Below are 24,338 nucleotides of genomic sequence, written 5' to 3'. Positions count from 1 at the left end.
ATATAATATATATATATATATATATATCTATAAAAGTGAATGTGTCTGTCTACATTTCCCTACGCAATAACTCTGTCAATTTTTAGTCTACAGACTCGGAATTTGATATCCACAATACTGAGATTTGGGAAAATCTTTGTGATCGGTTTTCGTCCAGAAATTTGGCTGATAAGGGGTCAAAGTTCAATGATTTAACCTTTGAGAACTCTACCAAACTCCTCTGACAATTTTGGGTCTAAACACTTGAAATTTTAAATATAGGTTCCTTGCACATAGATCTAATTGAATACCTTGATTTGAGGCCAAAACAAATGTTAAGGGGTCATAATAGGGGTCAAAGTTTAAAAAATTGACCTTTTTTTTTTTTTTTTTGCTCAGCATACATTTCCAAACACTCGGTTAATGCCGGGCACCCATGCTAGTATATATATATATATATATATATACACACTTGCTGGTACAGATTGAGTAGGTGTTTGTACCAATCAAGGATATGACGTTGACAATCAGTTGGTCAATGGCTTTGTTGTTGTTGAGGTATGGTTCTGTTCAGTTGGAGGTCTACTCTCCCAGGCTTTATCTTTTCTTTGCGAAGGGATTAGTTTATTGGTAATTGCTTGAGGCACCCCTGCTGGGGATGCTGATACAGCTGCTCAGGCTTTTTATATAGGCCAGAGTGCACTAATCCTACTGTGCTGGCTTTCAAAACCACACCCAACCTAGTATCCAACCTCCTAGAGAGGAGGTAAAGAAAATACTAAGCTCCGTTTCATAATACATTGAAATATTGAGCTATTATAGTTTTTGCACATTGATTTTTGTAGTTAAATCAAAAAGTTTATGCGTACAGATATAAGCATCTAACATTCTGTAACAAATATCTTTGAAAATAGATACAGACTGGATATTATTAATTTATTAATGATTTCATACTGAAGTGAATTCAGTGATCTTCAATAAGACAGTTTTAATTTTGTTTTTACCTATAATGTCAGTGTTTAAAAGATGCCGTTTTTAGGTTCGTTCTGTTTGCTGAACATGGAACAAACATGTAATAAGTTTGGAGACCAAATGAAAGTTTTGAAGTGTTGCACCATTAGTATTGTTGAAGAGTAGATGCTTGCAGCTACAAAACTTTAACAAAACACTTTCTTGACATGATCGAGGAAAAATTAAAACAAAAACAATATGGCTGCCATGTTACAGGATATTTTATGGTGGGAAATATTTATACACTAAGCCATTTGTAAAATGATTTAAAAATTAAGGATAAACATTTATACAGCTAGCTATAAAAATTATTTCTGAGACTTAAGTACATATGGAAATAAAAAGTAATTATATAACAAAGAAAGGTTTATGTCAAAGGTATAAAACTAGGAAAGCTTCCCTTAATTTGTAAAAAGTGAATTGGGTGCAATTCAATTTTTTGTGGTACTTGTAAGCATCAGTTATACAAAAAGTGCAATGAAATTACTGTTAGGTTAAGAGAAAATAACCAACTTGTATGCAAGAAGTCTAAGACAGTAGGGATGGAGTAGAACTTAGATCTGAAGAAAGTATATCTGTATGGTGACGCTATTTAGGATGTTAAAATTTTGTTACCTTGGTGACACATTGCAGCACTGGGTGGATCAGAATTACTAGTGAATGAAGTAAGTTCCGGAAACTTATGGTATGACATTACTAATCAACAGCATTGCCACTGTCAACCCCAAGAATTTTTCAGGCATGTGTATGGAGTGTGATGTATAAAGTGAGATCTGGCCACTGAGAGTTAAGGATATGTGTTGCATGAAGAGAAATGATATAATGGGTATGTCATGTGAGTATTAAAGACAGGCTTTAATTTGATGATCTCAGTATAGGGAGCTGTGTGCAGAATGGCAGATATTGTTGATTTGCTCATATTGAAAGAGTGAATGAGAGTTCTTCGGTTAGTAGATATACAACAGTTGAGATAGCAGGGTCAGTTGGCAGGGAAAGGCGAGAAAAAACATGGGAGTGGTAAGGATAGATTTGAAATAAAAAAGAATTAATAAAAAATCTGATTAGAGATAAGTTAATTTGGCAGTCAATTTCTAAAAGGCATCCAACACATGCCAGCATGTAAAACAGACATTGAACCAAATATGATATTTTGATAATTATTATTCCTACTGCATGTTTCAATAGCTCTTCTTTAGAAAGAAATCAGTATCAACTCTTTGTTCAAAATATTTCATTTGGTCTCCAAACTTATTACCTGTGAATAGAAACATTAACAGCTACATTTCTTTTTTCTTACAGACATATTATCCCTCCTTTCCTTAAGTGGAATACCTCTCATCAGAGCTTCAGTAGTCTCCCTCTTCCGAAGGGGCATTTAATCTGCAATTGTGTGTCAAAGGTTCCTTGCTTGACCCTTGCACCCTCCACCTGTTCTGTACTAACGTCTGTTTTTTTGATTTCTTTCACACTAGATTCGAGGTCATGAGCTAGCCGCGGTTGACCCTCTTGGCCTAGACCATCGGTCAGATGGACCTTCAATGTCTGATGGTTTAATCAACCATTACAACCTTGGTAAGACCAGGTGTCATGTGTCTCCCAGATGGTATCATTCTTATTTGTTATTGTTGTCAATGTTGTTCCCAAACCTTTATTAATTTTAATTCTATTTTTTTTCTTTCTTTAATTAAACAATTTTATTTCATGCATATTTTTTTTCTTTGGAAAGATATTCTGCTCTTTCATTTTCTGATTGTATTAATAGGTGTCTCCAGTCCAAATTTTCTTTTCATTATCTCTAAAAACTTAATGTGGCCAAATTTATTTTGGTAGTACAATCACCAAATTATGTTCAGAGTTTGTTTGAAATTCGAAAATTTGCTTTGCGTACTGATATTCCATTGTATTTCATTGTATAATTAAAATTGCATATAAAAAGATGATTTTTATTTATGTTCTTTTATTTATTTATATAGTAAATATTATTGTAATAAACTAAAGTGTATCAGTAAAACTTTAGATGTTTTTATCCTATAAGTGGATATTCTAAATAAAAATCTTGTTTTCATTAGAATTAATAACCCCCCCCCCCACTAAAAAAAAAAAAGTTTTCTTTTTGCTGTACCCAACATTGTTACCTTCTAACTATTATTAAGTATCCAGATTCAAAATTTATTTTCATTATATCTAAAAAAATTTTAATGGGCATATAAATCTTATCAAAACAAAAATGATAGTAAATTTATTTGGGTAGTTTAGCTACCAAATTGTGACTTGAGAATTAGAAATTAGGAAATTTACTTTTCTAATATACAAGTAAAAATGCAGCCTTTAAGCAAGTTAAAATGTAATGTCATCTTGTAAATAAGCATTAGTGAAGCAATAAGTATTATATCAAATCAATGTATACATTGGGCAAAATTAAATTCTTTCAAAAATGTACAAAAATATCAGATGCAAATTTGACGATTTATATAAGATTCATTTCAACAGCTAACACATTGAATGTGCCTAACATGATTCATAACAATAGAAATCCACCTAAATTTTTCTTTTAAAAATCAATAAAAATAAACAACTTTAATTTGGATCATGTAAAAACCGATGGAAACATAATTTGATATTAGGGTAAAAATTGAATTGACTAAAGTTTTCAACATTGTTTTTTTACAAGAAAAATCTATGTAAAACTATATCAAACCAATCATATTGATGAGTGACACTTTCTTTAAGATCTTTTTATATGCATAAACATAATATAGTGCATATTAAGTTGAAAAAAAAAAATCAACATTAAAAATAAATTACCCATCACTAAAAATAGTAACCTAATTTAAAATAACCTATAAAAAATATTAATGATACAGGAGACAATTTTAAATTTATAAAGAGAAAAGATACATTTTGTTTACAACTAAATTTTTATCAAAATAACCCAAATTAATGAATTATGACAAGTTGAAATTTAAAGGAATTTCACCATATTTACCCATTTTTCTCCAATAAAGAATAATACCTAGTGCTAAATTACTTTAAAGAAACAAAACATCCTGTGTCTATATATTTAAAAGTGTAGATGAAAATTGCATTCCAGATAAAAACTCTATTATACTTGCATATTTTCATTTGTACTCTTAAATGTATAAGCACCAAAAATCTTTCTGAAATTAAATTTTAAAAAATTTGAGGTTGTAGCCATTTGAGGGTATGATTGTGTTCTCTGAATATTTTGGGGGTAACTACTATTGAAATTGGAGCTTTTGAAGGAGTTTGAGTCATTTGTAAGAATGCTAAAATTTGAATCTGATTATTTCTTTTTTCATTGTTGACTGTACTTATTCTCAAGGTAACAGTGACTGCTGGTATTTAGATAATTTTATGGCACCAATTCTGTTGCTAATGAGTCTGGCAATTGCGAAAGAAAAGAAAATAAAGCTACTGAAAAGACAAAGAAAATTGGATAAAATGCACATTAAAACAGATCACTGGAAGTTATTAATTCATTTTCAGTTGAATGACTAAAAGAATTGCTATCTTTCTAAAGAATCCAGTCCGAATATTGTAGCATTTTAAAATGAGTTAGTATCAAACTTTATACCTTTTGACTCTACAATTCTTGGATAGTATATTCATAAATTTGATAATGAAAATAGCTATATATTTTGTTAGCTACACCTATTAAGGATAGCCCAGGCATAAAAAGAAAAAAAAAAATTTTAAACAAAGAAATGGAAATTAGACTATAAACAAATCCTAAATTATGATGCAAACTAATTTAGACCACTTCCACTTTAAATTTTAGGCCTACTACCTAAAGAAAAAACTAAAATTAAAATCTTAGGCTATGCATATAGCTTTATACCAGTTTTGAAATGAGTATTCTGCTAGTATTTTAATGAAAATGAAAACCAGAATAGATTTCCAGAATATGTTGTGACTGCAGTGATGAAATAATATATATATATATATATATATATATATAAATCTCGGCATGTTATTGTTTTATTTTTATTTTTGGTAGATTCAATGTTTCTTCAAAAGAGCTGAAAAAAAAAACTTCAACTGTATTGTCAAATTTTATTAATGCTAATTTTATCTCATTCTAAACCTTTCATGGCGAGATGTGTATCCATCTGAGCAGGCGTGAAATTCTAATTCGATCCTCCTCATCCTCCTTTCTCTTCATACTTTTCTAGTTTGTTCATTTTAATGATTGTACACATATTTGATCAAACAATGTCAAAAACATGCAAAATTGTGTATATCAAGAAAATTGAAACTTCATGTGTACATGAATTTGAGTAATTATTACATGTTTAATTATTCTTACTATTAATTGAATATTGAAGTCAAAAATGTAAGTGAAATAAAAAGAAATTGAAACTTCATTTGTGTATGTGTATTTCTTGGGTAACTGACTTATTTAATTATCCTTACTATAAATTGGGTATTTATTGGAATAAAAAATGAAAATAAAAACTTGAAAAAATCCTATTCAAAAATTATTTATGAAATTAAATGCAGCAGAAAACATTGTTTTTTTTTTTTTTTTTTTTTTTTTTTTTTTTTCTAAACAAGTGAGTCATGTTAATTTATGAAAGAAAATTGTGATCCTTCAAAATTTGAAAGTCATTTAAACTGGCTTAAAAATTCTTACCAAATACTTGTGTATTAAGATTAAAAATTTTGGAAACTTTTTACATCTAATAAATTTTTATAGATTAAAATATTATTTTATCAAAATTATAGTTTCATCAAATCTGTTCAAATATTTAATGGCCAAATAAACTTTCGAAATATAAACGTAAATAAAAACATGAATTGATAGAACCATATAAATATATAACAAAAATAAACTATTTTTCATTTACTGTAAACACTTTTCAGACAGCATGATATTTAAATTTGCCAAAAGGGTATCAGCTAATATGCCAGGTCTGATCTAATCCAACATTGCATTTTTATCTGATCACTGCTCTGCTATTATGCTGAAGACGGGCATGAGAACAGGGTGGAGATAAAGCACTCTCCTCCATACAGCATCACACACCTAGCGCAACCACTTTCAGCACTAAGCATATCCTAAAAATAGCCAATGAATTCTGAAATCAATAGTTGCCCAAATATTTTCAATTCCTTCAGAAATAATTAAGGCAATTTTGAAATTTACCCTATGGTTGGAGTATTTATCATTGATAAATTAATGTCAATATACTAAAGCCATCATTTGCCCATTGCTTAAGTATTGTTGCCACGTCTAGGTTGGTGCACCAACTAACATCTTCATCTTTCTATTCTAATAGCATTTGCATTGTCTGCCAACCTTCAGCCTCTGTTGCATCGCTGCAGTGTTGTTTTACTTTCATGTACTCTGAACTTTCTCAACTTGTAACCCCTCAACGAAAATACCACTGGCTCATCCAACTAGCAGCAAATTCTCACCTCTTCACTGTAGCATTCCTAGATGTTGGAAGATTTTCTACTCTGAGCTTTTTTTTTTTCCCTCGTATCACTTGCCTTTGGAATTCTCTTTTTGTGCAGAAATTTAAATGTAATTTAAACAAACATCTTGCTGTCCAACTTTGTTACTTTAAATCTGGTTTCTATCACAGTAGCTCATCCACATCAGTGGCAATATACCTTATTTGGGATAATTAAAAATTAAGTATTTAGATGTTGATTTATCTAAGGAAAATGATCTTCCCCGCACATAATTCATTTTGCCTAGCCATTTCTATCTTGTTTTGCCTACCCTACTTCTCAACCCTGTTATGGCCTATGAGTTGTTAGTACATAAAATAAAAAATACATCTGTCCCATCAACTACAAACATGGTTACAGGCATATTAGTATACAAGTAAATTATGAATAAAAATGATAATTTTGATAATTCCTTGCAAATGGATAATAAAATAGCTTAAAGTGCTTAAAGATTGAAATAAAAATGTTGGAACATTAATTGCCAATCTTTATTCTGCTAAAAGGATAAAAATCAGTAATGGTTAAACAAAGTATTTTTTTGCACCTGTTTTTTATATATTTAAAGGAATGTTTGCTGACTAAATGTACTTCCATTGAATTCAATACTTCTATAATTATGAAAAATAAAAAAAATTGTAATTATGCATATGCTTGTTATTGCTTGATTTGCCTTTGAATACCAGCTTGCATTTTTTCTTTCTAAAAAAATGTTAAATTTAGTTTTACCCCATTCATAATGAAACCAACATTTTATTTAATTTGCTCCCCTTTCATCCTATCTATTTGCTATAAACCATATATACTTAATTGTCTGCTTGTTGTAAATCTTGGCTGTCTGATCTGCTTCTTATTATTGTAAAAAAAAATGTTTTTGAAATCTGGGTATTTGAACTTGGAAAATCAAAATTTTAATTTTATATTTAAATATATAAATTGTCTAATTAAATATTGTGTGGATGTAAATATAAGTGATTTGTAAAATCAAAAAATCCATTAATTAATAACTTATTTAAAATGGTTAATTAACCTATTACAACAAATGCCCACAGCCCACTCGGGGATGCTGATCATGCTGTGATAACGGTAGAAATTGCCCTAAATTCTCGCCCTAAAACTGAAGATCCACTGCTCAAAACAATGAGATTACAAAAAGGCTGACAAGGAAGCCATCAAGGAACTCGTCAGAGATGCTCCATGGAGAAATATCTTTTCTCTTCCAACTGAACAGTGTGCAAATGAGACCACTGAATGGTTCAAAACTGCAATTAAAGCATGTTCCCACACAGAAATTCTATAGCAAGCCCCACTCTCCCCAATGGTTTATTTCTGCTTGTGCAGCTGCCATTGCTCAAAGGCAACATGTGTGCCACAGATTCAACAGACAGAAGTATATAGAAGCTAGAAGTCATTGTAAGAGAGAAATAGCGACAGCTAAGACAGAATACACTGAAACCACCAGAAAATGCATCGAAGCACAAAAATTAGGAACCTGTGATTTTTGGAAACTCTACAACAGTGTAGCAAATAATGGGTAGTCAACGATTCCCCCACTTTCAAACAATCATGAGGTTGCTTGCACGGCAACAGACAAGGCTAACCTACTTGCCAGTCGGTTTACCCCAAACTCCACACTGGACCCAGCACACCACTCCCTCCCTGACTTTTCTTTACAGACAGATGCCACACTAGATGATCTGAAAATCACCCCATCTCATGTACATGATATAAAAAACCTAGACACCTCAAAAGCAAGTAAACCCGATCTCATCCCAGCTGTGCTATTAAAAAAATGCTCCTCTGAGGTTGCTCCAGTTCTTTCCAAATTTTACAATAAATGCCTTAACGAATCTTGCTTTTTCGACTGCTGGAAAACCACTTCTGTGGTACCAGTCTCCAAGAATTCTGGTGAAAGAACTGACCCATTGAATTATCGCCCCATTAGCCTTCTCTCACTCTTCGCCAAAATATTTGAGTCCTTAATTAATCAAGCCCTAGTCCAGCACCTTATAGCTGCTAAAGTGACCAACAAACAATATGGATTTAGACAAGCCTGTTCCACAGTAGATATCTTAACTGTAATCTCTAAACATATATACCGTTTGCTGAACAAAACAGAGGAGGGTAGAGCGGTAGCCCTCTATATATCTAAAGCTTTTGACAGGGTATGGCACGATGGTCTAAGGAAAATTAGATCATATGGTATCATTGGAAGAATACATAATGTTATTAAATCATTCTTAAGAGAAAAATCCAAGTTGTCCTCGACGGTCATACATCTAAACAATATGATATAAATTCAGGAGTACCTCAGAGGTCTATCCTTGGACCTTTATTATTCCTGATATTCATAAATGACCTCCCTGATAAAATTGTTTCTGAAATGAGTATATTTGCTGATGACACCACTCTCTATAACAGGCACAAGGGGAAACAAATGAACACATATCTAAGGAAATGGCAGAAATGCTAGAGGATGACCTCCAATCTGTAGTGGAATGGAGGCAAAAATGGATGGTCACATTCAATGTTGCCAAGACTAAGCTTGTTTCCTTCAATAATTACAAGAAACCTTCTCTACCACCAATAGCAATGACCAAAAACACATTACCTTAAAGTACTTCCTTTAAACTCCTCAGCCTAACATTTACAGGGAACATGAACTGGAATAGATGCATTGAGAGCATTGCCAAGGCTGCTGCAAAGAAGGTGGGCTCTCTCTACCATGCTAGAAAACTACTTATGCCTGAAAGTATCTTGTACCTCTATAAGGCCACCATTCGCCCATGTATGGAGTACTGTTGTCACATTTGGGCTGGTGCTTGTCTCACTCCTGGACAAGGTTTAAAAGAGAGTCGCCAACCTAATAGGTCCTGAATTGTCATCTAGGCTTCAGCCTCTGTCCCATCGACGAAATGTTGCATCCCTCTGCCTGTTCTAAAAGTACTTTAATGGTGAATGCCCTGACAAACTACAAGCACTTGTACCCCCTTGACGTAACTACCCCTGACAAACCTGACAAACAGCTAAGTCCCACCCCTTCACAGTAGAGATCCCTAGGTGTAAGAAAGCCTATTACTCCAATAGTTTCTTCCCCAGAATGGCTAGATTTTGGAACTCCCTTCCAGGTTTCTGTTTTCCCAACTGTACTGACATGCAGAAGTTCAAGTTTAATGTGAACAAACATCTTTCTACTCATCTCCCTTCATAATGTCCTTGCAACGTATATCCCGGATAGTAGCCCCCTACTTCAAAGTCGCACTGTGCCTTGTTTGGGGTGAAAATTGACTTTAAAAAAAAAAAAAAAAATTAGTACTCAAATTTGTGCGAAAGCAAGTAAATAGAACTATAGACCTCTGAAAAATACAAATGTTGCCGAATTATCCTTCTGCTTAAAACAAAAATGAAGCATGGGCATTAATTGGTTAAAAAATATAATGTATGAATTTAAATTTTAAAACAAATTTTAAAAATTAAAAGCATGCAACTCTGAATTAGCTTCTAATTTATAAATTGAAGCATAAAAAATGGGATTTAATTTTTAACTTTTTGTAAAACATTTGATGGATTTTATTGCATAACAAACAGATAATTGTATATACAAGTTTTTAAATCAAACAAATAGAACATTCTAGAACTGTTTTTCTGAAATTGATCCCAAACTAAAATAAAAGATGGTTGTGATGCATTATGACTCACAAGGATAATGATAAATGATGTCAATTGTATCAAAGAATTAAGGTTGTCCTGAAAAAAAAAAAGCATTTAGACTCAGTGTAGATGTATGTCTTCTAATTGTCCATTTACATAGCTTGTTGTGCTTTGCTATTTTTTGCGAATGAATTGGATTTCAGTTTAAATCCAAAAAATGTTATAATTAAGGATATCTAATATAAATAAAAAAGAAAAAAATTGGGTGTTGATTGATGGGAAAGGAGGGAATGAAATTTTTTGCTCGGTGGCCTGAATAAATTTGGGATTGAAATACAGTTGCATATGTGTAGTCACTGAAACATGTTTTTATTATATCAAACAATTTGGATAAATGAAAAAGTAGATATAACAGCAAAATCAAATTGATGTGTGTTTATAATCAAGATTTCATCTTAATTATTCTAAAGAATTTATTAGAGCGTGTTAAAAGTTAAAATATTTATGTATATTTTAAAACTAACGTGCAAAGCTAAGGGAGGGAAGAGAAAGAAACAGAAAAATAGAATTAAACAAAACATAAATAAATAAATAAAACAGGAATCTTTTTAACTGTTTGAAAACCAACAAAGAATGTGAACAAAAATAGAATGAATGGCAATTGTTTTAGTTTTTTTTTCCTTAAAGAGTTACAACAATCCTCTTAAGTCTTCTTTTTGGCTGTCAAAGAGAGAGAGGGGGAGGGTTGTTTTAACTGTATAAAAAAGTATCTAAAACTATCACCATTCTATTTTTGTTATTTTTTTTTTTTTTTTACTTTGTCTTTAAACAGTTAAAAAAAGAAATTCTTTTCTTCTATTTTTGTTTTTGTCTCTATCTTTATCTTATGTTTGGCAAATTTGTAATTATTTCAAATTTTAATTCAGTTGAATTTATCTTTTGAATAATAAAGACAAAATATTATGCTAGCAGTTTGATTCTTTTGTTGATAGCTCTTTTTTCCATTTATCATTCACATTTCTTGAAAAAAAGAACTGCTTGATTATAATGTAGAAAAATGTATCTTGCACTGGACTTTGTGCACCTTGTCTTTTGTTGCACCAAGTGTTTGTTTGTGTGTGTTTCATCATTTTTTATGTGTTCAGTTTCAGAAATGAGTGTCACAGCACCATTCTCACAAAATATACAGATTATTTCATTTAAAAAAATGTATTTCTTATATAAATTCATATTTATAAATCATTTAAAAGAAAAAAAGACCTGATAATTTCCAGAAAGTTGAATTTGTTTTTAAACCATCACACCTGGCATTATCTGAAAATGAATAAAAGATCCCTGTGTCATCTTGTTCTCAATCCTAAACCTTGTATGCTTATTTTCTAATTTATATAATATCCTATTTTCATGAAAATATAATAAAACATTGCCTATGCTGTTTATGTATGTCCAGCATGAACATAGACCTCATAATATTCTAAAAAAAAAATAAAACAAATTAATACAAAATTGATAGGACCATTGAATTCTTTGTAAAATTTACAAAAAATTGATCTTTGTGTAAGGCTGTAAAAAAAAAAAAAAAAATACCCACACAGATGACAACACAAATATATTATAATCTTTCCAGTTTGTAAATTTTTAATTACAAAAAAAAGCATTTTATGATTTATTATATGAGTCATATTTTCAGTCTGTGTGTGTCTAGACTAAGAAACTACTCAAGATAAATTTACATTTACATATTCTGATTTTTACATGTCTTCTGCCAGATTTAAATTTAAAAAACAATGATTTGAGTTTATATAAGCAAAGAATATTCCAAATTAAACATTGAAATATAAAGTAACCATTTTACTGTTACAGAAATTACAATAAACCAAAACAAATGTTTGTTTTTTTAAATTTTTATTCCTAAAGGTTATATTAAAAAAAAAAATCAATTTATCATAAGTGTAATATCTATAAACTTTTGATTAGTTAAAAACTGTATTAAAAAAAGAAATCATTAAAATTTGAATTTTATTTTGTATTGTTTGATCATGTGTAGTGTATCATTATTAAACAAAAAAAATCTCCAAAATACATATACATGACAGTTGTTCAAATTGTGATCTTATTAATACATAATATATTAAAATAAATGCAAACGTGTTTACTTTTGTGCGTATATTGATCCATAGGTAAGATCTTACTAACCCTGCCTTCAATGTCAATCAAATGTTATCGAGTTTCTTTGCATCTCAGTGTGTATCATGTATAAATACTGACAAACTCATCTGGAAGTCCACAAACATGTTATCAGTCTTAATAGTTTAGCTTTTCTGCATCATTCCACTATTCCTTTTAGATATACCCTTTTCACATGAATACTGATTTTGCTGTGTCCCTACAATCCTAATACTTTGTATTAACTGTAAAGAGTTACTTTTTTTTATCCATCACTAGCTTTAATGTGGTTAACTTCTCAACATGCTCTCATTGTTATTTTGAAAGACAGTATTTTCATTTGTCACAGTCAATACTGCATAAGCATTTCCAGAAAGGAAATAAGTATAACCATGTTTAATTATGCATACATATTGATCAATAAAGAAAAAAACATCTGATAACCTTGTACATCTATCAAAAATATAAAAAAAAAAAACATTTTAATGTTGCATGATCTACCTACCTGTTAATGTTAGATGAGTTACTTCCCTTGATTATACAGGAAGTGAAAACATGCTGACTGCTCAAGGTGTGAAATAAGTAGACTAGTGAATATATAATGATTGTGGAAGGCATTAACATTTAGTATCAGAGTATAGCTTCAAATCCTAATCTTTTCTATGGCCTCTACACACATTGATTGAACTCTTGCCTTCAAATTGAAACTTGTGCTTGTGTACCTCTCTCCTTTCTCATCTCATTCCTTCTAATATATTCAGTGTGCAAACAGGCAACCAAGCAAAATTAAAGTTTTAATAGTATAAAGATATTGTTAATCCAATGTTTTTGTTGAATATTTTTCCTATTCTAATTACTTCTGATTTCTACCAACAAATAATATTAAGACCCCCCCCCTTTTTTTTTAACTCTTTGCATTTGCAGATTGGCCAATGGAAATAGGATTTGACATTTCATCTATGCTAAAGTGTAAAGTAAAAAAAAAAGAATGGGGGAGATGTGTAGGGTTAAATGTTATGGAATATAAACAAATGATAAAGTATTTGTACATGGAAGAGCATTAACCATTTCTTCTGATTCAGAATCATCTGATAAAATAAGTTTTATTTCTTATATAATGCTAAGTTAATACTATCCTAAGATGAGTAAAATTAATTCCTTAAGCAGAACAGTATTGTATCACTTTCATGTCATCTTATGAAAATTTAACATCAAGATATATTAACATTAATCCAAATCTCTAGAACTATTATTTAAATCTTGTTTAATTGGTGTCTAATGATTATGGATAAAATTTAATGCCAATCAGCTATATTTGCATTTTCAAACAAGAATATATATCCATATTAGGCCCCCTAAAACCCCTCTAAGCTAACAAAAAAAACCTGAAATTTGGAAAATATTTATTAATTTATATTGAATATCTATTTAAAATTTCACAAAAGTCAGAGGTATTTTAATTTCACAAAGAGCTTCCTCCCTCTCTCTGCTTTATTTACATAAAATTAAAACTAAATGTAATCCACATTATCCATCTTATGTCTAGCAGTATTCCAAAATTCATAATGGTTAATTAGTTTGGGAGTGAATCCTATATATAAACATCCATACATAACCTTATACATAGTGATACTCTATTTTTTACATTACTTGTCTTAAGTATTAAAGAGATCCCTTATCTATGCAATCTGTCTGTCCATCTCAAGATTCCCTATCATAATAATGTAATTTGTCCTGAAACTTTGTTTTTAAGGTATAATACAGCCTGTTTCTCCAACCATTTTAATAATTATTTTAGATTTTTAACCTTTTGTTGCCTTGCCTCACTTATTGCCCCCCCCCCATCACTTCCAAATTCTCCATTAATGAATTTAGATCAATTTTCCAGAGCTTTGTTCAGCATGTACACACATCTGGCCTTTTTAAATCTTTATACACTAAGAGCAGCACCTGTTGATTCAAATGAACTAAGTAATGTCTCATTCAAATATTGTCAGACTTGGATATGCCTTTTTTTTCTAACTCGCTTTCCTTTCTCTCAAAATTTAAAATAAATTTGATAGTTTTTTTCTCCGTGAAACTGATGCTTTTTTAAATTTGTATTTCTTTGATTCAGTTATTGTAAATGGTGAAGATTCATGAACTGTTTTTGCTGCGAAACTACTTCAGGAAAGACAATCTATTCTGTTCTTTTAATTTCATCAATGTTATTGCTCTGTTTCTTTGAAAAGAAAAGTGATCTTTATTTAATTTGGGGACTTTACTCAAATCCATTTTTCCAGCATAATTTAGGATTTGATTATAAATATCACCAATTCTATTGTCATTTTCCCTGACATTTTTTGGCTGCCAACAATCTGAGTCTCCAAGCTTAAATCTCACAAGCTGATTTTGTTCAAATTCTACTAAGATCCATATTGATGATTTGCATATTTACATATTCTGTAAAATTTGATCAGTAAAATGTAAAGCATTTTTCCCTAAATTTTATTGTCGATGTTTGAAAGTCTTTGCAAAATTTCATCAGAGGAAAATTAGAGTGTCATGTGTGTGCGTGTGAAATTGCCAGTTGCTACCAACGTATAATGCATTATTCTTTGTGTAAGCAAATGAAGCTCTCGGGCTAATGATAATGTTTACATTGAGAATTTGCCTACTCTCAGAAAGTGCTAACTGATCGTTAAGTAGTTAAAGCACAGACATTCATTTAATGTTATGTTTCTGAATTTCATTATTCAATTCTGGCATGAGGCACTTGTTTTGTCATACTGTAAGTCACACTTAAAAAAAAATTTCTTTTTATAAGTATAATTAAGATGTTCCATTGGAATATGAGAAAGAAGAGTCTAAAAAGTAATTGGACTATTATATAAAAAACTTTTCCATTCTGAATTGCAGCTTACATGATTTACCTTTCCAATAACCCTCAATCTTGGGCCTAATGGACTATTGCACTCTTGTACAATCTTGTACATTACATTTTGATGCCACTCAGCTTTGTCATTATCACTCTCTCTTAATGGTCACCATAACTTAGAAATGTTGCCCTCCCCTAACATCCCTTCCATGAGCCCTTTCTGCTTAGAGAAAAAGATAGGTCATACAGAGCAAGATCATTGTTTGTTCCTCCGTGCTCATAGCTGAATGACCTGAAAAAGTGGTTATAAGCAAAATAATGTTGAAAATAAACGAAATGTTTGCATGAAGCTGAAAGATATTAGATCATAATACAATTTACATATCTCTTTGTCTTATAGCTTACACAAGACACCCAGTCTGGTTACTTTTCGGACTGTTTTATAGTATCAAAATTTGTTGAAAATAAACCAATAAAGTGTTTGATTGTAAGTCTAACAGATGCTAATATAAATTATTTTATTTAAAACCTATATAGTAGTTGACGAAGTGGGGTTTCAGTGTTATGAAGAGACATTTTTAAGTTAGAATCTGTCCTTTGATTTTCTGAAAGGTGTAGTCAATGAAGGGGGAGGAAATTTACATTCTTTTCAAAGTTTTAACTTGACTGAATTTCTTTATCTCATTTTGGTTATTTTCTATATTCCATTTCCTTGCTCTTCCATTCTTTTCAAAAGATTTCGTTCATGTTTCCAGTTTTTTCAACTAATGATTTTTGCCAAATTAAAATGCTAAAAAATGAATGTATTTAATATCAGTTGCTAATGTGAATGGGCATCTTCGATGATGCCAGTTTGTCATCAGTTTCCTACCTGTTACTCATCTCTCTGTCCCTATCTTTCTGCCAGATGAGCCTGATCTAGATAAGGTTTTTAGACTTCCTCATACCACTTACATTGGTGGAGACCAGACTGAATTACCTTTACGGACTATCATCCAAAGACTTGAGGTAAGTAGCACAACCTTATTTAAAATATATTTTTATGAGAAATCCTCAAATCAATGAAAATTGAAGTATTATTTTTATACATTTTATTTTAATTAAAAAATAAATTTAAATATAAAAATTACAATTCATATCTTAATTCAAGTTCTAAAATTAATTTTTTTATAATAGTAAAAAAAATATTCAGGAAAAGCACTCAATACTTGATTGAGTATAAGAGAAATAGGTATCTCACACCAATTTTTTTTTTTATATCTAAAAATATTTAAGGTGAGCTCATAGATATTTACAAAACTTCAACAATAACAAATTTATTTTGGTAGCATTATTAGCCACATAATTATAACCATTGAAAATTGTAAATGCAAAAAATTACATGGTTATTTTATGAAAATAACCTCCAAAATAAATGCGTTATTTGAAATTGAATAGAATTTCACTATATTTACCCATTTTTGCACACCAAATTGTTTGGTTTGCTATATTGAGTAGAAATAACAAAATTTATCTAATTTACTGTGGCAGATGTGATCCTGAACCTGGATTGAACAATGGAAATAACTATGACTAGCTTCATCCTCCTCATAAAAGATCCATCTTTGCCTGGCATTTAGTTTGAAAATTAAATGTCAGAATAATAGGTGACTAGTGAAGATCAAACTTTTTGGAGAAACAACAATTATTACACTGCAATTTATAAGAAAAAGGTGAACCACTGGATTATCTGTATTTTGAGTGGTTAAAAAGAATGAACAGATTATTTAATGTCCGAAATCCGTTGACTTAAAAGGTTGAAGAAAGGAGAGAAAACATTTGATTTGTAAGGCACATTATTTTTAATAGAAATAAGTTATTTTACAGTGAAATTGGACATTAATGATTCCATTGAAGTTAGAGTGCAAGCACTTTTCTGATAGTTTAAATTTTCAAATTCTTAAAAACAAGTTTTGCTCATAATGACAAAAGAGAAAAGTGAAAAGAACTTGTTGTTTGGAATTAGGAGCTCCCTCTTATATTCAGTTAATAACACTTTATATTTTGTTACATAAAATTTGGAATTGACCCCAACGTTGTTTTTATTTTTTTCCTTTTCACCCCAAACGGGGCACAGTGCCACTTTGACGTAGGGGGCTACTATCTGGGACATAATTTGTAGAGGTACTATGTAGGGAGTTGAGCAGCAAGAGGTCTGCTTACATTACACTTGAACCTTTGCATATCAGTACAGTCAGGGAAGCAGGACCTGGAAGAGAATTCCAAAGTTTAGCAGTCCTAGGGAAGAAATTATTAGAGTAGAAGGCTTTCTTACACCTAGGGATTTCTCCTGTATAGAGGTTGGATTTTACTGCTTCAGGTGTATTTATGTTGAAGGGGTACAAGAACTTGTAGTGCGTCAGAGCACCTACCTATAAAATATTTGTAAAACAGGCAGAGGGATGCAACATTTCATTGATGGGACACCGGTTTAAGCCTAACTGACAGTGCGGGACCTATTAGGTTGGTGACTCTTTTGAACCCTGTTTAAGAGTGAGAGACTAGTAAACAGATGCACCAGCCCAAATGTGGCAACAATACTCCATACATGGGCTAACAGTGGCCTTGTAGAGGTACAAGATGCTCTCAGGCATAAGTAACTTTCAAACATAGTAGAGAGAGCCTACCTTCTTTGCAGCAGCCCTGACAATGCCCTCAACATATCTGTTCCGACTCCTGTTCCCTGTGAACGTTAAGCCGAGGAGTTTGAACAAAATACTTTCAGGTAATGTATCATTAGCCATGGCTGTTACTGGTTGAGAAGGTTTCTTGTAGTTACCAAGGAAAGAAACTTAGTTTTGGCAGCATTGAATGTTACCATCCATTTTTGTCCCTATTTCACTACAGACTGGAGGTTTTCCAGTAGGGTTTCTGCCATTGCCTTGTATATGTGTTCATCCATTTTCCTCCTGTGTTTATCATCAGCGAATATACCCCATTATACTTGCAAACATGTGCATGGCATATTTAATAGGGTGCATAGATGTATGGTACAGACAGCAGACCCGTGAGTGAGAGATATTAAACCGAGAAGAAAAATGTGAAATATACTTGACTAAAAGAACTTTTGGAGCAGGTTATCAATTTGCAAAAATTATGAAAATTCTGTAGTTTACAGACTTTTATCAATAACAATATATATATGAGATTACAATTGTCCACATAGACGATCTAGGTCACGGGTCCTTTGATAGTTTTTTTAATAAATGATGTCCTCTCTTTGTCACATAATCAAGCATTTTTCCTTTATTTTATTATTTCAGTGGATGATGTTCTCCAGTGTGCACAGAGACAAGCAGCATCCACAGTTTTAGTTGTGTGTGTATATATAAAGAGAAAGAAATGTAAAAAAAAAAAAAAGTTAAGAGAACTAATTCTTGAATTTTTTTCCTCAGATTTCAAAGTTATTTTTTCTTACAGGAAATCTACTGTCGACAGATTGGCATTGAATTCATGTTCATCAACAACCTTGAACAAACTGACTGGATACGACGCAAATTTGAAGCCCCAAACATTATGCAGTTTGATGCTGAGGAGAAGAGACTTATCTTGGCTCGTCTTGTCCGATCCGTCAGGCAAGTATACATCTGGCACCTCTGTTATTTCTCTATATGATGGTGAATATTGTCATATTTGGCTTCAAATCCATTTTACATGCTGTCATCTGTTGAACAGCTTTTGGAAAGTGTCTTCCAAAGTAACCCATCTCTCAGCAATTCTTTATTTATCCATCTTTCTCTTGAATCTGTCCTTATTACTCCTTTACATGTTTTCCTTGGCCTTCTACAGACCATACTACCTCAACTGTTCTACATCCACTAAATCAAGAACTTTACATTCTTTCAATGTAATCATACTAATACAGTCCACTGTTCTGCACACCTCTCTATACTAATCTAGTGGAAATCATAATTTACATGTTTACATGTGTAGCTGGGTAAAAGAACCTGGTGGTGTTGTAACTATCTGGATCAATTTTTTGTCTATTGTAATATCCAAAAATATTTTAAAAAAATAAATACAAAAAGACTGTCCTAATTTTGCTTTAAGGTGTTATTTCAAAATATTTTTTAAAAAATGGCCATTTAAGATCATGTTATCAAGTTTTATTTTGAAATTATACATTGATAAAGCTGTCTAAATAATCACACCAATTTTCACAGTGTCTCTAATAAGCAAAAATATTTTATTATTACTAATAAAAATGTATTAAAAAAAAAAATACTAGTTTCCATTAAGAACATTTGGCTTAAAAAATTTCTCCATTAAAGTAAATATGTTTGAATGTTTTAAGCTTGCATGGAAGGTCAGGAGAAATTGTTCATTTTCTTCAGAGAAGACATTAATGGAGAGGTAAATCCCTAAGAATGATTGTAAGATACAAGTTGTTTTGGATTGGAAATAAAAGTGAACTGCTGTTTGAATGCTTGTCTGCATACATTTCACAGGTTGTGTTCATCCACTCATCATCTTGGTCTAAAGTCATGGCTTTGTTCAGACACTGATCGCAGTGTTAATGTGGTCTAGATCAGTGCTGTAATGGAAAAATTTTACCTTGAAACAAAATCATGACTCTAGTTTAAAGCAAGTAACTAAGGTTTATTTTCTTTGGTAGTTACACTAATACTCACTTTTGTCTACTTGTAATGTTGTCGTTAATCTTTAATTGTATTGTTACATTTTAACTGGTTCAATACATTGCATGTGTTACATGATAAGGGCTGTCCCCTTTTCATGTAAGTATAAAAATAGAGATTAGTTAAAATGAAAATGAAATAGTAATAGACAAAATTCGAACTTCGTAATTTAGGTTTAGAAATAGATTATGTGTGAGAATTAAAAAAATGGAATGTAAAACAAACGATTGTTTAGAATAGAGATTAAATATTTCAAGAAAAGAATGTGCACTGTCAAGTTTGTTATGAAATTTTAATTGAAAGAATGCAGCTATAAGATAATGTTTTTAACATATTGGAAAAATAGGTTACTGAGTATAGGTTAAAATTCCTTTTGTAGAAAAAGGAAAAGTTTTGGACACTCATGTCCAGAACACGTGAAAGAAGGCACATGTTTTAAAATGTGTATGACGTCACGGAAAATAGAAAGTTCTAGGGATAGTTAGAAAAACTTTGGAGTTAACAGAAACTGGGAGAAACTCAGAGAGTCTGGAGTTTTGAATTCGAATGTCTAGAAGCGAGACGATCACTTTTAAACTTAATATGTGAAGCTTTGAATTCTTGATGATAAAAATCACAGCCGGTCGTGTGAAGAAATAAAACCCATCATGTGTTTTGATAAAACGTTGTCTTGTCTTATGATTCTACAAAAAGGTAAATTGAATTGTTATTATATGTCTGTGTTATAAGATGTCGTGACATACACATCTCATATCCATAATGTGAATCTACATCAGCATGTCTACACAATGTCTGAACAGTGAACACTATCTCATCATTCTACGCATCTTCTACGCATCTAAGGAATGAACATTTAATATATAAGAATCATAACATGAACAATCTCTCTCTCTCCGAGTCTTTCAACATTCCTCTTAAACACTCTCTCTAAGATACAACAAGCCATATAATAAGAGACTCTCTCAAGACAAACACTCTAATAAGACTCTTTCTAAGCATCTTTCACTAAAACTCTTTTCTTACAATATGAACATTAAAATATTACACATGCAGAGAGGGTTGCAAATGAACAAAAAAGGAAAAAAATTCAACTCTGCTTTTTTTTCTCTCTTGTTAAAAATAAAAAGAAGCATTTATTTATGGTACTTTCCAAATTACACTTGCATCTTTGTTTTTCAAGTCTCTTCATTCGCCATGTGAGATGTTTTTCTCCTTCCATGACGACAACTTCCATGAACAAAGCTTCTTTCTTAAAACTGCACGCTTGTGGAACTCTGTTCCATTTTCCTGCTTTCAAACTTGACTACAATATGGTTGTCTTCAAATCCAGCGTGAACAAATTCTTGGTGAGCCATCCCCTTCAGTAATCAAATTTGCCAAATTTACACTACTAACGATGACTGACATGTTCCCCTTGACCACTGTACACTCATTAACCTTATCCCCAAGTGGCCTTCTCTTCCCTCGCAGTGACATCATTTGGTCATTTGCATACATGAGATGCTGTTGGTACATACATCTCTATGGCCTAGTTACATACTGAACAACAGACTTGCAAATTCTTAGCTCCAAGAAATTAATAAGTCAAACAGAACACTGACCATTTGTTTAGAAGGCCACTGAAAACCAATTGACTGTTAAATCCCAGAAAGCCAAAATCACCTTCCTTGCTCATTTACTGAAATATATGTAGATAACACTGGATAATCAAGATAATGGCTAGCCTTATCTATGAGCATAAAAAACTAATGCTTAGAGGAATGTCTATATCAAGTCTGTCATAACCACAGCAGGAAACCTTGTATCTGAAGGAACATTATTTTGTCAGGTGGACAAATCAAATTCTGAGTGGCCAAACCCAAAATCAGATATTTCCCTCATCTTTGGTGATTTCTTAAGTATTCTATTACAGAGAATAAACAGGGTAGATGAAGTAAATGTAAGTGATTGAATCATAATGTTATAGTTAATGGTTCGTAAAGAAATTTTTGCAGCATTGTCTATTTATTAGTAAATTATTATTTTGAATAAAAAATATTTTTGAAAACCTATCTACAATTTGTATTTAAATTCACTAATCTGAATTATTTGATAAAATCTTGTTATAATACAGATTTGTGATGGATATTTTGTAAGTGAATCTCTTTTTTTTTTTTTTTTTTTTTTTTTTTTTCTCAAAATGATGAAAATTTTTCATTTATCTTATTTTAATGCTGAAATAATGTTTGTTTCTGTTTAGGTTTGAAGACTTCCTTGCCAGAAAATGGTCCTCAGAAAAGCGTTTTGGTATTGAAGGCGGTGAAGTTCTGATCCCTGCTATGAAGGCTGTCATAGATTCCTGCAGTGCTCTAGGAGTGGACAGCTTCATCATTGGCATGCCTCACAGGTTAGTTTACTTCTGGACCTGGGGAGAGGAGTAGGTGAAGAGTGATGGACATATACACAAAAGCCTAATTTTTTTTTTTAACTAAAAATATCTCCCATGCTTCCGTTCAGTTTTAAAAGACAAGGGATACCCTTTAGGGGCAGTAGTGCGTGTAATTGTGAGGCAAGGGTTGCGCAATTTCAAACCACACCTCTCCTGAATCGGCACTATTTGAGTCCAGTTGCAAAGAGAAGACCAGGACGACTGGAAACAATGCCGAGATAAGCAGAGAGCAGATACAGCGCCTGAAAGTCCCAATTGGTCACCCATTTAGTACTGACCAGGTTCAACATTGCTTAACTTCGGTGACCCAGCGGAAACAGGTGTGTCAACGTGATTATGCCGTATATTGAAGATATCTAATTTATTTAGCAATAAATTATTTTATTCAAGCAATCCTTTGTTAGGAGTGTTATGAATGCATCTGTGTGCATTTACCATGACGGGCAATAATTGTCTACTTGTGTTGATTCAAAGTTGTTGAGTCGAACACTGGCCACAATGTCAATATAGTCTTGGTCACTACTGTAACAGAAGAATTCCTCCAAATAAAATTGTGACTACAGTTCAAAACATATCTTTTTGAGAGGGGTGTTACAATGATAGACAATTTCTACTGAACAAGATTTGCTAATGAGAATTTTTAACCAAACCAAATCAAAATACAAGTCTAACCAAACACAAATGGACCATCTGTTTCCAGAGGCCACTAATAACCAAATTACCCACTTCAATTACTTTGGAATATGCCCTAAGCCGAGGATGGCTCACCTAACAAATAGTACACTGAACCACAGAGATCTTCATTTGAATTATCTTTTCCACATCAGATGTGAGCTATACATTGGCCATAGCAGTACAAAGTGACTGCTTCCATGAAATGTTATCATTTACATTGGCTTCAATTTACCATTTTTGGAGGTCATCTGAGTTATTCAAACTCCTTGATTTACCTCTATTGCACTAAAGAGAGATGTGTTTTACATGTCAATTAATCAAAGATAATCTAGATAATAAAACAAAAATTCTTATTCATTAAAAATTCAAATGAACAATTTTTAAGAAATGGTACAATAGGAATTTGTAAGTTATGTTGAAAAGAGTTTGATACATAAAGAGAAATTATTTTTCAAACTTTTTTTTTTTTTTTAGATTCTTCTCTGAAAAAGTCTAAAGAAAAAATTACTCTTTGAATAATTCATCTTTTATCTTTTGCATTGTTATTTAATTTTCTTTTGATTGCAGTTTCTAGTTTTAATTATCTTAAATATTGTGATAAATTGCATTTAAAATAAAATTATTTTTCATAACACATTGTAATTAATCTGATTATTTAAGGTTTAAGAAATGTAAATTAGGATTAGTTTATATTTGTGTACATTTAATTTAAACAAATTTGTTTCTTCAGATTTAAGTAGGCCCCATGTTTAAATTATTTTAGTTATATCCCTTTGTCTGAAGAAAATAAATTGGATTAAATGGATTTAAGGCACCCAATGAGAAAATTACCAAAAGAATACATTTTCTCTTGACTCTTTTCATTTTTAAAAATTTGTATTTACAAAGTTTTTGCTGATAATGTAAAAAACTGTTTACTTTTATTTTTAATTAAAAAGTTTTATTTAGAAAACCTGAGTTTATGAAAAGTTTGATAGATTTGTAAAAAGTGCATAATTACAAAACTTTATTTAAATAGATATATGAACAAAAACATTTAAATAAAAAAAAATGGAGTGTGAGATGGTGTCACACTATTTGAAAATTATAAAAAAACATTGTATTAAAAATATTTTTTCAAATAAATTTTTTTTTCTATAAAAATTTATCATGTAAGTAATAAAAATGAAGTTCAAAGTAAAACAAATTAGTGTGAAGACAGAATGTGTCCTTTTCATTGTTGCTTATTCTGTGGTGCTTCAAACTATTTTAACTGTAATTTTCATCATATATTGCTATTAATCTGATTTAATCTAATATCTTAGGAATGTAAATGAGGATTATTACAGTTTGTGTGCATTTACAATTAAAAATAAAAAATGCAGGCTCTGCCATAGCTTAGAATTAATACATTAGAAACAATTTAAAAGTTAGATGTATT

At 31.2% G+C, this 24,338-nt stretch overlaps 1 protein-coding gene across 2 annotated transcripts in view; it reads left to right on the top strand.

Moving 5' to 3' along the window:
- LOC145266636 (2-oxoglutarate dehydrogenase complex component E1-like) overlaps positions 1-24,338 on the top strand; it is a 146,565-nt gene that overhangs the window by 80,381 nt on the left and 41,846 nt on the right. Inside the window, exons 3-6 of one of the 2 annotated variants that reach the window (XM_080122561.1) lie at positions 2,463-2,562; positions 16,047-16,147; positions 18,599-18,753; positions 22,055-22,201. In XM_080122561.1, the coding sequence (XP_079978687.1) occupies positions 2,463-2,562; positions 16,047-16,147; positions 18,599-18,753; positions 22,055-22,201 (503 nt within the window). The remainder of the gene's footprint in view (positions 1-2,462; positions 2,563-16,046; positions 16,148-18,598; positions 18,754-22,054; positions 22,202-24,338) is intronic. The other variant, XM_080122560.1, reaches the window with a different exon arrangement.

This window comes from Euprymna scolopes, chromosome 41 (assembly GCF_053919585.1).
Source record: "Euprymna scolopes isolate OS-2025 chromosome 41, ASM5391958v1, whole genome shotgun sequence".
NCBI classification, from domain to species: Eukaryota; Metazoa; Mollusca; class Cephalopoda; order Sepiida; family Sepiolidae; genus Euprymna; species Euprymna scolopes.
The sequence above is the reverse complement of the archived record's forward strand: the minus strand, read 5'-3'. Positions and strand labels throughout refer to the sequence as shown.